Source organism: Ipomoea triloba, chromosome 9, assembly GCF_003576645.1.
Source record: "Ipomoea triloba cultivar NCNSP0323 chromosome 9, ASM357664v1".
In the NCBI taxonomy this organism is placed as follows: domain Eukaryota; kingdom Viridiplantae; phylum Streptophyta; class Magnoliopsida; order Solanales; family Convolvulaceae; genus Ipomoea; species Ipomoea triloba.
The window spans coordinates 3,352,816-3,369,538 of NC_044924.1; the positions used below are offsets into that span (position 1 = coordinate 3,352,816).

At 36.3% G+C, this 16,723-nt stretch overlaps 3 protein-coding genes across 10 annotated transcripts; all 3 read left to right on the forward strand.

The window, feature by feature from the left end:
- The first annotated feature begins 1,049 nt into the window (after positions 1-1,049).
- Positions 1,050-4,878, forward strand: LOC116030238 (cysteine-rich receptor-like protein kinase 10). 2 transcript variants are annotated; one of them, XM_031272421.1, is made up of 8 exons: positions 1,050-1,179; positions 1,311-2,106; positions 3,050-3,187; positions 3,290-3,429; positions 3,528-3,738; positions 3,820-4,057; positions 4,167-4,317; positions 4,400-4,878. In XM_031272421.1, exons 1-8 carry the CDS (start codon positions 1,081-1,083, stop codon positions 4,694-4,696), a joined length of 2,070 nt encoding a protein of 689 aa, XP_031128281.1. In that variant the 5' UTR covers positions 1,050-1,080; the 3' UTR covers positions 4,697-4,878. The 2 variants fall into 2 exon arrangements, with proteins under 2 accessions (XP_031128281.1, XP_031128280.1); XM_031272420.1 differs by having other exon boundaries at positions 1,052-1,212.
- A 650-nt stretch (positions 4,879-5,528) lies between these two features.
- Positions 5,529-8,681, forward strand: LOC116030241 (putative receptor-like protein kinase At4g00960). 3 transcript variants are annotated; one of them, XM_031272426.1, is made up of 8 exons: positions 5,529-5,544; positions 5,651-6,488; positions 6,830-6,961; positions 7,076-7,215; positions 7,311-7,521; positions 7,599-7,836; positions 7,945-8,095; positions 8,184-8,681. In XM_031272426.1, exons 2-8 carry the CDS (start codon positions 5,675-5,677, stop codon positions 8,478-8,480), a joined length of 1,983 nt encoding a protein of 660 aa, XP_031128286.1. In that variant the 5' UTR covers positions 5,529-5,544; positions 5,651-5,674; the 3' UTR covers positions 8,481-8,681. The 3 variants fall into 3 exon arrangements, with proteins under 3 accessions (XP_031128286.1, XP_031128288.1, XP_031128285.1); XM_031272428.1 differs by lacking the exon at positions 5,529-5,544 and having other exon boundaries at positions 5,556-6,488; positions 7,311-7,348; positions 7,424-7,521; XM_031272425.1 differs by lacking the exon at positions 5,529-5,544 and having other exon boundaries at positions 5,556-6,488.
- Positions 8,682-12,768: 4,087 nt separating this feature from the next.
- Positions 12,769-16,583, forward strand: LOC116030237 (putative receptor-like protein kinase At4g00960). 5 transcript variants are annotated; one of them, XM_031272416.1, is made up of 13 exons: positions 12,769-12,883; positions 12,965-13,068; positions 13,214-13,341; positions 13,613-13,823; positions 13,903-14,140; positions 14,241-14,394; positions 14,473-14,765; positions 14,878-14,912; positions 14,989-15,134; positions 15,251-15,455; positions 15,536-15,773; positions 15,881-15,912; positions 16,108-16,232. In XM_031272416.1, the coding sequence occupies exons 2-13, from the start codon at positions 12,993-12,995 to the stop codon at positions 16,185-16,187; spliced, it is 1,836 nt and encodes a 611-aa protein (XP_031128276.1). In that variant the 5' UTR covers positions 12,769-12,883; positions 12,965-12,992; the 3' UTR covers positions 16,188-16,232. The 5 variants fall into 5 exon arrangements, with proteins under 5 accessions (XP_031128276.1, XP_031128279.1, XP_031128277.1 ...); XM_031272414.1 differs by having other exon boundaries at positions 12,842-12,883; positions 15,881-16,001; positions 16,108-16,583; XM_031272415.1 differs by having other exon boundaries at positions 12,844-12,883; positions 14,244-14,394; positions 15,881-16,001; positions 16,108-16,583.
- The last annotated feature ends 140 nt before the right edge of the window (positions 16,584-16,723 follow it).

Genomic DNA, 16,723 nt, shown 5'->3' on the forward strand with positions numbered 1-16,723 from the left:
GTTTTTTTTTTTTTTTTTTTTTTTTTACATGGGATAAAGGTTCATCAAAACCTTTTCAAAAACTTACTCCGTTTTCAAACATCATGGGAACATTTGATAATAAAACTCTCATTTTCCATTCTTCATTTTGAGGTATAAATATACAAAATTTATGACAATGGAAAGGCCGGTAACTAAACAAAAATTTTCAATATATCATTATCATTTTTGTCAATCCAAATGAAAAAAGAATAAAAAGGTTTGAAATCAACATTAGTAAACAAGAGTTAAATTTTGTGAGTGTAGTGAAGCATGCCTCCACTGAGGCTCGAACCCACTCCCTTTCAGCACTAATAAAAAAAATAGTAATATGAGACAAAACAAGACTTCCTTCTCAATTCTGAACAAAAAGCTCATTGGGTTTCCTAATTGAGTATTTTCCACCATGCTAGTCTTTTAGGTTCAAGAAAAAGTCATTTGTTTTTTTTTTTTTACATGGGATGAAGGTTCATCAAACTTACTCCGTAATTTTCAAGCTTCATGGGAATATTTGAAGAAAAAGTCATTTAGGTTAGTTCAAGAAAAAGTCATATGTTTTTTTTATGACAATTTAGATTTTTGAAGAGTACCTAAAATTTTGACAAAACCATTGACAAAAAGACCATAAGATTCATTTTGTTAACAACTCAAAGATTAAAAACATTGATATAACTTGGTAAGGGTAATGGATTTTGAAAACATTTTGCATGTTTGGTAGTATGGTGGAATGGAAATGATTATTAATAGTTGGGGAAGAAATGAGGAAGAGAAATGAAATCCTTATTTAATAAGAGTATGTTTTTTTCAATTAATGGGGTACTTCAAATCCATAGTTATATTCTAAAAACTTGTCAACCAAACAATAACAATCCTTTTGATACACATACCTTCTATCAAAACCTGTAAACCAAGCACACCCTAACTTCTCCTTCTTTTATACTCCGTAATATAAAAATAAGATTTCAGCCAGTTCAAGATACAAGAAAAATATAATTCTAACATCCAAGAACCCCACCAACTTGGTCAGGTGGTTAGGTTTATAATTACGAGCCCGTCATATATATGGTTTACCTCTTTATAAGAAAAAGGAAGAATCCTGACACTCATCATTATTCCATAATAAGCTCGTGGACAGGGTCAGTTGGCGACAGAGAGAAACTTGTACGTGTAATTTCATCTACCTTTATGATTCAGGTTGAATATGTCCTGTCCGTACGTAGCTTATTGAAACTTAGTACTATGTAGTTTGCATTCTTATTTTCACTAGTTTTTAATCCTTAGCTTGTCTGCAGGTCATGGATTTCCAGAAATGGATTGTTGTTTTCTTAATCTTGAGTTTACATGTTTGTGCCACCGCCGCTGAAGATATAGATATTAATTACGAATGGCATAGTTGTGGAACCAACGGGACTTACAGTCGGGACAGCGCATACCAGAAGAACCTGGACAACCTTTTACCATCCCTCTCAAACAACGTAAATGAATATGGATTCTACAACGGTTCCGTTGGGCAAGGATCAGACAGGGTTAGTGCTATTGTGCTGTGCAGAGGGGATGCCGATATTAATCTTTGTCGAGACTGTGTCAGTGATAATGCTCGGAGGATTCTAGAATGGTGTCCAACTCAGAAGGAGGCATTCCGGTGGTACAACATCTGCAGCATATATTACTCCGATGAATCCATCCTAGGTTCCCTGAGAACCACTCCTGAAATTACTCAATTTAGTAGCATCAGTCTCAAGAATCCTGCCCAGTTTAATGGAAATTTGACGGTTATGGTAGACCGCCTCAGAACTCAAGCCGCTGGCGGCGGTCCATTCCTTAAGTACGCGGCTGATATTACGAGTGGACCGGACCAACAGACTATATTTTCATATGTGCAGTGCACCCCTGATTTATCTGTTCGGGATTGCACTGATTGTATAAACACTGCTATCGATCTGTGGAATAAATCGGAGGGGAATGGGAGGATAGGGGCAAGAGTACTGCGTCCCAGCTGCTTTTTTCGCTATGAGATTAGCAGCTTCTTCGGTACCTCGCTGATAAATGAATCTGTTTCAACACCACCACCATCAGCACTACCATCAGGTGATTTTTATTTTTTTGGGAAAAATTGTAATTTATGCCCTATCAATGTGATTCTTGAATTATTAGTGGTGAAAATGTTATCCCTCAATATTCAAAACAATACATATATTGCCCCTCTCAAATGTAAATGTTGCCCCTCAATTTTCAAAATAGTACATATATTGCCCCTCATGCAATATATGTACCATTTTGAAAATTGAGGGACAACATTTGCACCACTAATAATTTAAGAGTGACATTGATAACTGACATATTATGGAGAGGCATAAATTACAATTTTCTCTTCTTTTTTTTTTTTGTTACATTAAGTTTTTTAGTTTACATTAGATTAATCTTAAGTGCCCATTTTCAAAAAAAAAAAAATCTTAAGTGCCCAAAACCTGTCCAAGAGTTGACAAAAGAGGTAGTAAACCGTGAATCGTCCAAAAGCCTCTAATTAGCCCCTTTCATTAACTTTACACACAAAGGATCCATTATTTCCACATACACTTCTGCCAGTAGTTATGACATGGACCCAGGTCCACCTTTGCAAGGTCGAATCAAAATACACAATTTATATACTAAATGTTCACACTTTTTAAATTGTGAACATTTAGGGAATAAAATGGTGAACATTTAATATGTAAATTGTGAACATTCAGTATATAAAAATTGTAAACATTCAGTATGTAAATTGTAAACATTCAATATATAAATTGTGTATTTTTAGATCGGAGTACGCCTTACAAAGTGAACCTAGGTCCACATAATAATTTGCCGAGAAGTTCAAAGTTTTGTATAGTAAATTCTTACATGCTTATATCATTGTGAGATTAAAGTTTTTTTGGACAGGGAAGGATGGTAATATAACAGTAAAGTCATCCTTGTTACCTGCACTTGGAATACTTCTAGCTTGTCAACACTACACTTATCTGCAAATAATCCGAAGATTTTATTTCTGCAGGGTCGTCAGATGGTAATAAAACAGTCATCATTATTGTAATTGTAGTTGCCATTGCTGCGGGTCTTATCGGGGTTGCTATTTGCATTTTTGTCATCTTAAGAAAAAGGCAGAAAAGGAAGGCCAATAGCCCTGTAAAGAGTAAGTTTCAATTAGATTTTAAATTGTAACATAATTGTTCATAAACTTAACTTTAATGTTTGAGTTGAATCTCAAAAGATTATTCTTGGTTTCTATGTGAAGGTCTAGAAGAAACTAGCTCTACTGTTGAAATTAGTACCGTGGAGTCCCTCAAATATGATTTGAACACCATACAAAATGCCACAAATAACTTCTCTGAAGCAAACAAGTTAGGAGAAGGAGGTTTTGGACCTGTATACAAGGTAAATTTAGTATTAACTTTACTAATTAATAGTTATAATGATATTTTATATTCTATAATTCATTTTTTTTAGTAAAATATTATTTCAATAATAATTAGGGTAAACTTGAAAACGGGCTAGAAATTGCGGTGAAGAGATTATCAGAAAATTCAAGGCAAGGTAATCTAGAATTTAAAAATGAGATGGCTTTAATGGCAAGGCTTCAGCACAGGAATTTGGTAAGGCTGCTTGGTTACTGCCAGGAAGGAAGAGAAATGATTCTCGTCTATGAATTTGTTCCCAATGGCGGCCTTGACCACATTTTATTTGGTAATATAGTTCTCAAACCCGTGTTTCCCTTTTGTTTAGAAATTTGAATCCATATTTTATTAGTTAAATGTTGTCTTTTAGATCCAATAAAACGTGGATATTTGAATTGGGGGAGGCGTTACAAAATTATAGAAGGCATTAGCAGAGGGCTTGTTTATCTGCATGAAGACTCTCGTCTTCGTATTATTCATCGTGATCTCAAAGCAAGTAACATTCTACTAGATGAAGATTTGAATCCAAAAATTGCAGATTTTGGCATGGCTAGGTTGTTTACTTTAGATGAAACTCAAGGGTCTACAAGCAGAATCGTCGGAACATAGTAAGTACTCTACTAATCTAATTTTTAGCTGGAAGATGATGCACTACAAAGTAATTTTAATTTATTAGTCAAATACTAGAGTAACACATTCAACCACTTCGCATTGCAGTGGATATATGGCACCGGAGTATGCATGGCAAGGCTTATTTTCTCTTAGATCGGACGTATATAGTTTTGGAGTGTTAGTCCTGGAAATTATAAGCGGACAAAAGAATATCGATTTTCAAAAAGGAGAATCTATGAAAGACCTTCTAAGCTATGTAAGTATGAATGTCAATCCTGATGTGTATATGAGTAACAAATTGTTATATTGACATAAATAACTTGTGAGTGTTGTTACAGGCTTGGACGCATTGGAAAGGTGGGTCTGCTTCAAATGTTATGGATCCAATGCTGAGGGGTACATCAAGTCCAGGGCATGAGATTACAAAATGCATCCACATTGCCTTGTTGTGTGTTCAAGAAAATGTTGCAGATAGACCAACAATGACTGAAGTTCTTCAAATGTTAAGTAACTTAACTATGAGCCTTCCAGTACCCTTAGCCCCTGGATTTTTTATCCATAGCAGCGTTAGTTCAGAGGCGTCGAACAACTCTACAAGAAATGAGATGTCAATAAGTGAACAGTTTCCCAGATAGCATCTAGAGTGATACCAAACTGATCAATTCAAGCACATCCTGTGGTTGCTCATTGCTTTTGCTCTTAGTTCTGTATTGTTTTTTGTAATTGTGATAATATTTGTCTGAGAGTTTGTTCTTCATACTATTTTCCATCTTGCTGCTAATATATATGTTATGGAGTTTTTATTTTTTGGAGTGTTCATTGGCTGCTCTGTTTAATCTGCATATGGTTTTGGTGTTTAGTAGTTTGTAACATCTTGATTTTGTCCTGTTTTATACATTGCAGTCATTTTCTGGGTAAATCATGCTATTAAAGTGTACAAATAGTGCTAGTAATATTCTCAATTGGAATACTTTTCATCATAAGTTCATAACTATAATTATTATCGTCACTGGTTATTTATTTAGCTCCATAGTATGTATGTATCAGCCTTGGAACTTGGAAGTTATGAGTATGTTGAAGAATTTATCTTTTCAAAAGGAAGAACACATACATACATACAACGCATAATTAATTAATACGGAGTATACAAAATGTATTCTGAAATCAACATTAATAATAATTAATATGAATCTACTAGTTCAACAAGAAGAATGTGTGTGGAAATTTCTGTGAATGTAGTAGTGTTTGAATTGGCATTTACATCCTTTGTCCACAAGCTCGTGGTGGAAAAGGGAATAAATTTCTGGGACAGACAGTTGGCGATAAATAATTACGTGTGGCTGCTAGATCAGTAGTGTTCAGTGATGTGACGTTCATCGGATTCTCGCAGACTTAGCTTCGACGCATTTGCATAATTGCATTTTTCCACAAGGACCACAAATTGGACGCGGTCGGTTGGCGACCAACTTCGCGCCATCAAAACGTGTAGTAAAAGAACTTGTCTTCTGAGTTCTGAGTCACAATGTACTGTTTTGACCTTTTCTGAATTCTTATAATTTTCACTAGTTTGCTTTAATCCTTAACTGCAGATCTGATCTTCTGGGGGTGTGGTGATGGAAGATTTCCAGAAATGGATTATTGTTGTTTTCCTAATCTTCAGTTTGCATGTTTGTGCCATGGCTGCCGATGATTATGATGTGAATTTTGAATGGCATGAATGCGGAGAGAGTGGGACTTACAGTGGAGGCAGCACATACAGCAACAACCTTAAAACACTAGTCTCATCCCTCTCAGACAAACTAAATAACTATGGATTCTATAATGATTCCATTGGGCAAGACTCAGACAGGGCTAGCGCTATTGCGCTGTGCAGAGGGGATGCCGACATTAATCTATGTCGTGGCTGTGTTAATGATACTGCTCGGAGGATTATAGGTTGGTGTCCTACTCAGAAGGAGGCATTCGCATGGTACAATATCTGCAGTATATATTACTCGGATAAATCTATCTTAGGTGGTTCTTGGCAAACCACTCCTGTAAAAGAACAAAATAGTGAATGGCTACTCACTGATGAGAATGCTGTTGAGTTCAATGAAGATTTGACAAATCTGGTAAATGGCCTAAGAGGAAGAGCCGCAAATGGCGATCAATTCCTCAAATATGCAGCTGATAGTACACCGGGGCCAGAGAGCGAGACCATATATGCGTATATGCAGTGCTCCCCTGATTTATCTGTTCAAGATTGCACTGATTGTCTAAACAACGCCACCGCTGTATGGAATAGCTCGGATGGTAAAGGCAAGAAAGGGGCAAGAGTACTTCGTCCCAACTGCTTTTTTCGCTATGAGAATAGCACTTTCTTCAGTAACACCCTCATAAATCAATCTGTTTCAACACCTCCGCCTCCACCTCCACGGCCACCGCCAGGTAAGCTTTTGTACAAGTCTTACACGCCCACAAAAGGCAAAAACCTCGCCTATCCCAGTAAGATAGTCGAGGAATAAATCACGGTAACTCAATAGTACTCTAGTTGAGAGGACCAGTGTCTGTGTGTCCACAAGGAACTCATCGTATTGTCCGTAGGTAATAGGACTCGGTCCTGTGTCTTTATCCATAGTCTCCCACCTAGTAACTACGTGCTTATATGATCGTGCAATTAAAATTTTGGGAATACAATTTTGTCTCTCCTTAACTTCATCTGGAAAACTCCTATAGCATGTCAAGTACATTTCTTATCTGCAAATAATCCAAAGATTTTGGTTTTGCAGGGCCAGATGGTAATAATAAAACAGTCATCATTATTGTTGTTTGCATTGTTGCGGGTCTTATCGGGATTGCTATATGCATTTTTATCATCTATAGAAAATTGCAAAAAAGGAAGGCCAATAGCTATGTGAAGAGTAAGTTCCAATTTGATTTTAAATTCTTACCCAATTGTTCATACGCTTGAGTCTTGACTTTAATTTAATGATTGAGTTGAATCTCAAAAGATTGTTCTTGGTTTCTATGTGAAGCTCTCGAAGAAACTAGCTCTACTGATGAAATTAGTGTTGTGGAGTCTTTGAAATATGATTTGATTACTCTACAAAATGCAACAAATAACTTCTCTGAAGGAAATAAGTTAGGAGAAGGAGGATTTGGACCGGTATATAAGGTAAAATCTAACAATTACTATTTATTAAAGTGTTATATAACGCAATATTTGTTTTTTTTTTTTTTTTTTTTAATATGAACTCCAAAATAATTCAGGGTGAACTTCGAAACGGATTAGAAGTTGCTGTGAAGAGGTTATCTGAAAATTCAATGCAAGGTAATTTAGAATTTAAAAATGAGGTGGCTTTAATGGCTAGGCTTCAACACAGGAATTTGGTGAGGTTGCTTGGTTACTGCCAGGAAGGAAGAGAAATGATTCTTATTTATGAATTTGTTCCGAATGGCGGCCTTGACAACATTTTATTTGGTAATAGTTCTCAAACTTGTCTCACTTTGATTTAGGAATTTGAATCCATATCTTATCAGTTAAATGTTGCATTTCAGATCCAGTAAAACGTGGATATTTGGATTGGGGGAAACGCTACAAGATCATAGAAAGCATTGCTAGAGGACTTGTCTATTTGCACGAAGACTCTCGTCTTCGCATTATTCATCGTGATCTCAAAGCTAGTAACATTCTACTAGATGTAGATTTGAATCCAAAGATTGCTGACTTTGGCACAGCTAGATTATTTACTTTAGATGAAACTCAAGGCTCTACCAGCAGAATCGTTGGTACCTAGTAAGTACTCTATATATACTAATCTAAATTTAGCCGGAAGATTATACATTACAAAGTAACTTGATTAATCAAATACTGGAGTAACACACTCAACCCTTCACATTATAGTGGATATATGGCACCGGAGTATGTACGCCAAGGCCTATTTTCTGTTAGATCAGACGTATATAGTTTTGGAGTGTTAGTCTTGGAAATTATAAGCGGAGAGAAGAATAGTCATTTTCAAAACGAAGAATCTATGAAAGACCTTCTGAGCTATGTAAGTATGAGTATTAGTACTGATGTGCATATAAGTAAGAAATTAATTATATTGACATAAATAAGTTGTGAATATAATGTTGTTACAGGCTTGGACTCATTGGAAAGATGGATCTGCTTCAAATGTGATAGATCCAATGCTGAGAGGTACATCGAGTCCAGTGCATGAGATAACAAAATGCATCCACATTGCGTTGCTGTGCGTTCAAGAAAATGTTACAGACAGACCAACAATGGGTGAAGTTCTTCAAATGCTAAGTAACTTAACCATGAGCCTTCCAATACCTATAGCCCCAGGATTTTTTATCCATAGCAACATTAATTCAGAGGCGTCGAACCAGTCTACCAGAAACGAGATGTCAATTAGTGAGCAGTTTCCCAGGTAGCATCCAAAGTCATACCAAATTCATCAACAATTCAAGCACATCATGTGCTTGCTCATTGCTATTGCCTTTAGTTCTGTATTGTTTTTGTAACTGTGATATTTGTCTGAGAATTTGTTCTTCATACTATTCTCCATCTAGCTGAAGTTTTTTTTAGTTTTTGGAACGTTCATTGGCTGATTATATGGCTTCGATTATGATTTCCACTGAGATTATATATATATATATATATTTTTTTTTTGGGTAAATGTAAATGTGTATTATATACCCGAAAGCACAATACAAATACGGGAAAACAAGAAGTAAGAGAAGAGCAGGAAAGGATAAAAAATTACTGAATCCATTCCTGCCTACCAAAAAACAAAGTCATGACTGAACCTAGATGTATAAGGATGATGGCTATTTCAACCCCCACATGGGAAAGATATAGCAGATCATCCAACCAGCAAAGCAACACTATCAAAGGATCATGATAAAAACCAACAGAAAGCAAAACTAGCACATTGGGCACTACGTGGACAATCCCCACTTAACCTAGCCCAAGATAAAAAAACCAGCAGAAATAAAGCCATGCAGTGCTGTATCAGGAGAGGAGTTGCTGCTCACACAAAACAGTAGCCAACTCAGAGCCAAAAATACAAGTACTCGGGGCATACCCCGGAATCCAGCTAAAAGGAAACGCAGATAAACATATCAAGCAGAGGAAAAAACGTAGTATGTCAAAAAAGAGAGCAAGGGACTAAAGCAATTTACAAAACTACACGGGGCATACCCTGGAAACCAGCAAAAAGATCCAAGTAACCAAGAAACAGCAAGAGCCTATACTAGAGAAAGGGAAGGAAAACAAAAACAGCAAAGGGGGGAAAGAAGCCAAAAGCGGGCAGCACAAAACAAGAGATAAAGGGAAAAAGAGCACCCAGCTAGGCTGGTGACTCAAGAAAGAAGGCAGAAAGATTTTTTTTTTTTTTAAGAAGGAGAAGCAGCCAGGGAAGGAAGAAAAGTAACTCCCAAAGAAATCAAGGGGCAAAGACCATGAAAGCAAGGAAGGCTAACTAGACTCAACAAGGCAAAGACTGCTGCCAAAAAAAGCTTAAGAAAAAAGGGAGAGGTCATGAAGCGGGCTGATCATAGAAAGAAGGCTGAAAAACAGATGGGACAAAAAAGATTGCCCAGCAAGGTTGACAAGCCATAAAGAAGAGGGGCAAAGAGATAGCATGGAACAAAACAAACCAGCTGATAAGTGCAAAAGATGCCATCTTTATAAGGTTGTTATCGGATCGTCTAGTGCACAATTCGTAGCTTTTGTGTTTGATTTGTCCCTTTATTGCGTTAGAATGCTTCATATTGCCATTGGACCCCGTTCCACACTTGGTTAATCATTTTGTAGGTAAAAAGATGGGCAAAAAGGCAAAAAATGGCTAGATTTTGAAGAAGGATTCACGAGTCGAAGTTGGAGTGCGAAATACACCATGGACGCCCAGTGGACGCCCCAGTGGACACGCGTCCAACGCGCGTCCACCATGCGTCCACCCTTGCGTCCAACTTTTCGCTCTCTGATTCTCGCACAGCAGAACAGCAGTCTGCTGTGGACGCGCAGTGGACGCGCGCGTCCAGCACGCGTCCACCAAGCAGCTCTCTGAAGTTGAAGTCTGTGCAGCAGAAACGCAGCAGAAACGCAGTGGACGCGCAGTGGACGCCCCAGTGGACGCGCGTCCAGCGTGCGTCCACCCGTGCGTCCAGCGCGGAAAATTGGCGGTTGAGCGAGATTTAAAAGGGGAATTGAGCCATTTTTCAGGGGATCCATCACACTTCAATTTTAGATCTCTTTAGAATATTTCTCTCTCTAGGATTAGCCTAGAGAGATCTCCCCCAATTCACTCCACATTCCCAATTCACTCCACATTGCAATTCTTAGTTTAGATTAGAATTAGAGAAGAATTCCATTGTTGCAAGATTGTGATCTACATTCAAGTTCAAGATTAAAGTTCAATTTCAAGTTCAAGTTCAAATTCAAAGTTCAATTCCTAGCTAAGTCTTCCTTTTAATTTCTTGTCATTACTTTTGCCTTTTGCTATTTCAATTTCAAGTATGATTAGATAGATCTTTGTGGATTTGGATTGAGCAATGTTGTATGGATATTCTTGAGCTTTGAATTGATCAATTAAGTTTTGCAATTGCTTTGATTATGAGTTTGATTGTGTGAATGGTGATCTTCTTTGACTCTTGTGTGGGAATGATCAACCTATATGAGAGGTGTTTGGAGAAGGAGTCTCACCTACGAGAGTAGGGATACTCCTTAGCCTAGCCTAGCACGTTTCCTTCCCACCTTTGAGAAAAGGGGGATTGGAAGGCAAATAGCACACCATGTGTTCGATAATTTGCCTCACCTAGCCTAGTTGCCATGAGAATGGGACTATGGACTAGATGATAGGCCAATGACCACGAGAGTGGCGTTGGCATAGTTGTCTTGCCTCATTTTCATTATCTAAGTGTTGCTAGCCTAGTATCTTAGGAAATCAAGGATACCTATATGAGTTGCAATATCCAAATCCTCCTTTCCACTTAATTGTTTCCTTTGTTTGTTCCTTATTTTCCTTATGTTTCATGCACCTTTCTTACCTATGTTTGGGTTAGCTTTCAAACACTAAACACTCTTGTGCTTAATCCCATTACCGCTTGAATTCCCTCCTTGCCATCCTTTGAGAACGATACTCGGGAACTTCTTCCCGTTTTACCACCTATTACTTTCCATCCACCGCGAAAACTACACCCTTCACCAGCAAGTATGTACAGCTACATCACAGAAAAGTTAAAGAGGACAGAAAAAGAAAGCAGGGGGAGACTACCACGAACATCCTACCAAGGAAACAAACTTCCAACTAAGCATGTAAGGATAGGAAAAAGAGCTGTTAGCCATGTTGGATAGGTAGGAACCAGAAAAGAACTCTTTTTTTTTTGTTTTTTTTTTTTTTGTTTTTGTTTGTTTTGTATTGTTTTTTTTTTTTTTTTTTTGAAAACAACTGGGAAATTACAACCGAACAGAAGAGGCAACTCTAAGAACATCAGTTGCAATACAATTAACAAGACCATCCAGAGTGGGTCTAACCGAATCATGAATGACAAGGTTTCTAACTCTCCAAAGATGGTAAACAGTGCACGCAAGAGCAATGTAAACAGCTTTGGAATGTCTGCGTGATCCCTTGAACAACCTCCTAATCCATTTTATTGAGCTGCGAATGGCAATGGTATTCCTAGGGAAGCCAAAAGACTCCCTTATTTTGCTCCAAACCTGTTGAGAGAAATAACATCTAAAAAAGAGATGGTTAGTTGATTCTTTTTGTCCAATGCACAGTGAGCAGTCAGATTCAAAATCAGGCAAGAACAGCCTATCTTTTGTTTTCAAGCGATTCCAAAGGGCGAGCCACAATATGAAAGAAAACTTGCGAGGAATACAAGGTCTCCATGTAAACTTCCAACACACTGCTTCATTGGCTTTATGCCTCAGCAACTCATACACCAAGGCCGTATGGAACTTGTTCTTCCAAAACGCAGACACAAGGAAAATACGGGCAAGTTGGGGACTGCCTGTGTGCTCAATAATGGCACACTTCACTTTATATATATAGCCGATAAGACAGGTAAAATATGAGTAATAATACACTAAACATGTGAACGACAAATTAATCATTCATTTGACCTTAGCTTAATCAAAATTTGAAGAAAGTACCAACATTGGAAATAATTTAAAAGTCAAGGCACTTAAATTGTCAAAATTAAAAGTCGGTGACTAATTTTGAAAAATTAAGATAGTCGGAGGACCATTGCTGAAATTAACTCTTTTTTTTTTGATAATAATCTCTCGAGATTAATTCATTGAATCATAAGCGGAAACGTTTACAAGAAAGATTAATGGAATGTACAAACATTCCTTACAGTCAGACATAGAAACAAATTTCCTAATAATGTTATCGAAAACTTGAATCGCAGACTGTTTCACAAATTTGAAACTCTAAATTTTTAAAATTTATTAAACAAAATTTAAGAAAAGTTCTAAATACCCCAACTGTCATAGGATCAAAAATGTAATTTTCTAACTCAAAATTTTAACATATACCATTTTTTTTTAAATTTTTAAAATTTATTAAACAAAATTTAAGAATTTGTTGAGAAGATGAGAAGAAGTATTTTTGGTGGGCCCACATTCAGCACAAAGCGCGTAAACAGCTGGTCAATAGTAAATGAGTAATAGTAAATAAAGAGCCAAAAAGAAATATCTGTTGAATAGTAAATGGTAGTATCCAAAACTTCTGCCGGGAAGCTTCTGCAAGCCTTCTGGGACGATGATATGATGCAGTTGCAGCTCAGGGAATTCTAGCAGACGACTGTGAATGCTGGTCTTATCTGTGGTATTAATTTGTTTCGATTTGCGTTTTCATTTTTGATTATTCTTCTACTTAAACTTCATAATTATATATATTTTTTTCCAGTGTTCTCCTAATCTTGATTTTAGTTTTTATGGATTCCCTGAAATGGATTGGTTTCCAAATCTTAAGAAAAATGAAGGGAAGGAAGCCCAAACGTTATGAAAACTGTAAGCTCCACTTTAAATTGCAGCCTAATTGTTATTTGTTAATACCCTTGACTTTAAAACATGTTTTATTGTTTATTAAGATTCATAGTTACTAGTTGTGCGTTGAATCTCAAAAGATCATATCGTTCTTGTTGTCTGTGTGAAGCTGATTCGGAAGAAATTAGTTTTTCGGAGGAGTCTATGGAGTATGATTTCATCACTATTCAGAATGCTACAAATAATTTCTCTAAGACAAACAAGATAGGAGAAGGAGGTTTTGGTGTCGTATACAAGGTAAATTTAGCATTTACGTGGTTATTAACGTTTCCTCTGTTTTCGCTTTGGCATGCATGGACTAATATTTTTACTACATTTAATAAGCCACATTTGTTTCAGCCAATTTATAGTTCCATGATTTTGTATGTTGTAGCATGCTTGAAGAATTTAAAAACTTCTGGATCTGATTTCTTGCTTCCTTCTGTCTTCTTTAAACTCTCTGTATCCCATGTTTTTCTATAACTCATTAATTTATTTTCTTTTTAATATTTATTCGGGAATATTTTAGGGTACATTTGAAAACGGACAACAAGTTGCTGTGAAGAAGTTGTATCAAAACTTAAAGGGAGGTAGTCAAGAATTTAAAAATGAGGTCACTTTAATGGTCAAGTTTCAACACAGGAATTTGGTCAGGCTTCTTGGTTTTAGCTTGGAAGGAAAAGAAGTGCTTCTTGTATATGAATTTGTTCCCAATGGCAGCCTTGACAATTTTTTATTTGGTAATAGATCTCAAACATGTGCTTCACTTTGATTTGAGAATTTGATGCCATGCCTTTCTAGTTAAATGTTGGCATGCAGATCCGGTAAAACGTGAATGTTTGGGTTGGGAAAGACGTTACAAAATAATAGAATGCATTGCCAGAGGGCTTGTCTATCTGCACGAAGGCTCTTATATTCGCATTATTCATTGCAATCTCAAAGCTAGTAATGTTTTACTAGATGAAGATTTGAACCCAAAGATTGTGGACTTTGACATGTCCAAGTTGTTTACTTCAGACAAAATCCACATCTCGACAAGCAGAATCATGAGAACCAGGTAAGAATTCCTTACTAAACTAATTGAATTTGCAGTTGGAACATAATGCATTGCATTATAATTTGGTTAAACTTATACATTTATCCACTTCATGTTATAGCAGATATATGGCACCTGAGTATGCGTTGTTGGGTGAAATTTCTATTAAATCAGACGTATATAGTTTTGGAATGCTAATTCTGGAAATTATAAGTGGACATAGGATTTCTAGTTTTCAAAATGGAGAATCTAGAAATGATGACCTTTTAAGCTATGTAAGTATGTATATCAGTATCAGCATGCATATGAATAACAAATTTAATTGACATAAATAGCTTGGAGTGTTCTCACAGGCTTGGACACATTGGAAAGATGGGTCCACTTCAAATGTGATTGATTCTATGTTGAAAGGTATATCAAGTCCAGTGGATGAGATAACAAAATGCATCCACATTGCCTTGCTGTGTGTTCAAGAAAGTGTTGCAGATAGACCAAAAATGATTGAAGTTCTTCAAATGCTAAATAACTTATCTATGAGGCTTCCAGAACCCCTAGACCCTGGACTTTTTATTCGTGGCAGCATCAGTTCAGAGGCTTCAAGTCAGTTTACCAAAAATGTGAAGTCAATTAGTGATCAATATGTCAGGTATGTAGCATCCAAAGTAATACCAAACTGATCAATGCAAACACATTCTGTAACATCTAGTTTGCAATATAACTCCAACAGTTATCTATAATTTTTTTTTAATCATCTTTAGGAAAATGCAGAAGAAGGCCAAAAGCTATGCGAAGAGTAAGTTCCGTGAAGTCTTTAACTTTCAACTTAATGAGTATATTCTCAAAAGATCATTTTTGGTTTCTATGTGAAGCTGTGGATGAATCTTGCTCAAGTGTTGAAATTAGTTCTGTGGAGTCTCATCTAATAAAATACGAATTGATTACCTTACAAAATGCAACAAATAACTTCTCTCGAGAAAACATATTAGGACAAGGGGCATTTGGTGTAGTATACAAGGTAAATTTAACATTAACCTTACTACTATTTTAATTAACCATTACAATTTAATAAAATTTTTAATTTTCAATTTTCAATAACTCAGTGTTATTTATATTAATTCTTGAATAATTTAGGGAAAACTTAAAAATGAGCTAGAAGTTGCTGTGAAGGTATTGGACTGTTCAAGGCATTTCCTAGAGATTTTTAAAAATGAGGTGGCTTTACTAGCTAGGATTCAACACAGGAATTTGGTGAGGCTATTTGGTTACTGCCAAGAAGGAAGAGAAATGATTCTTGTCTATGAATTTGTTCCCCATGGCCTTGATGAATTTTTATTTGGTAAATATTTATTAAACTGGACTTTAAGTTTGGTTTAGGAATTTGAAACCATATGTTATTAGTCAAATATTGATATGCAGATCGTATAAAATGTGGATATTTGGATTGGGGGAGACGCTACAATATAATAGAAGGCATTGGCAAAGGGCTTGTTTATCTGCACGAAGACTCTCGTCTTCGCATTGTACATCGCAATCTCAATGCTAGTAAGATTTTGCTAGATGCAGATTTGAACCCAAAAGTTACAAACTTTGGCCTTGCTTGGTTCTTTGCTTTAGATGAAATTGAAGGCTCTACAGACAAAGTCGTGGGGACCTGGTAAGTACTCCATACTAAACTAACTTTCAGGTGGAAGGTAATTCACCACAAAGCAATTCAATTAGTCAACTTACTAGAGTAACACATTTTTCCACTTCACATTGCAGCTCATATTTTGCCCCAGAGTATGCGATGAATGGTGAAATTTCTGTTAAAACTGATGTATTTAATTTTGGAGTGTTAGTCTTACAAATTATAAATGGACATAAGAATGATCTTATAAACTATGTAAGTATGAATATCCGTGCCATCAACGTGCATATGAGTAACATTTTTTTTTGGAAAAGATAAGTAACACATTTAATTGACATAAATAGTTTGTGTGTTCTTACAGTCTTGGAGGCATTGGAAAAAGGGGTCTCTTTCAAATGTAATAGATCCAATGCTGAGAGGTATCTCAAGTCCTGTGCCTGATATAATTAATTGCATCCACATTGCGTTGCTGTGTGTTCAAGAAAAGGTTAAAGATAGACCGACAATGGGTGAAGTTGTTCAAATGTTAAGTAACTTATCTATGAGCCATCCAATACCCTCAGTCCCTGGATATTATGGTGATGACAACTTAAGTTTAGATGATTCAGAGGTTTCAATTAGTGATGATGAGTATCCCAGATAGCTCCCAAAATGATACCCAACTCATCAATCCAAGCACCTACAGTGACATACTGTGATTGCTTATTGCAATTGATATGATTTTGATTTTGCATTGTTCTCGAATTTTGATTCAGAGGTTTGAATTAGTAGTTCTTCTCTGTAGACTTTTCCTCTTCTTTGCACTCTTCTCTTTAAAGGGGTTACGTTCAGACATACTCAACTCGATCCATTATATTTCATCTTCTTTAATTTAATAATGTGAATCTTCGTTCTGCATTATAATCCTGTCACTATACCACCTTTTTTCTGCCATTCCAATTACAATGTATGGCGGCTCAATAATCACACAACGGTCA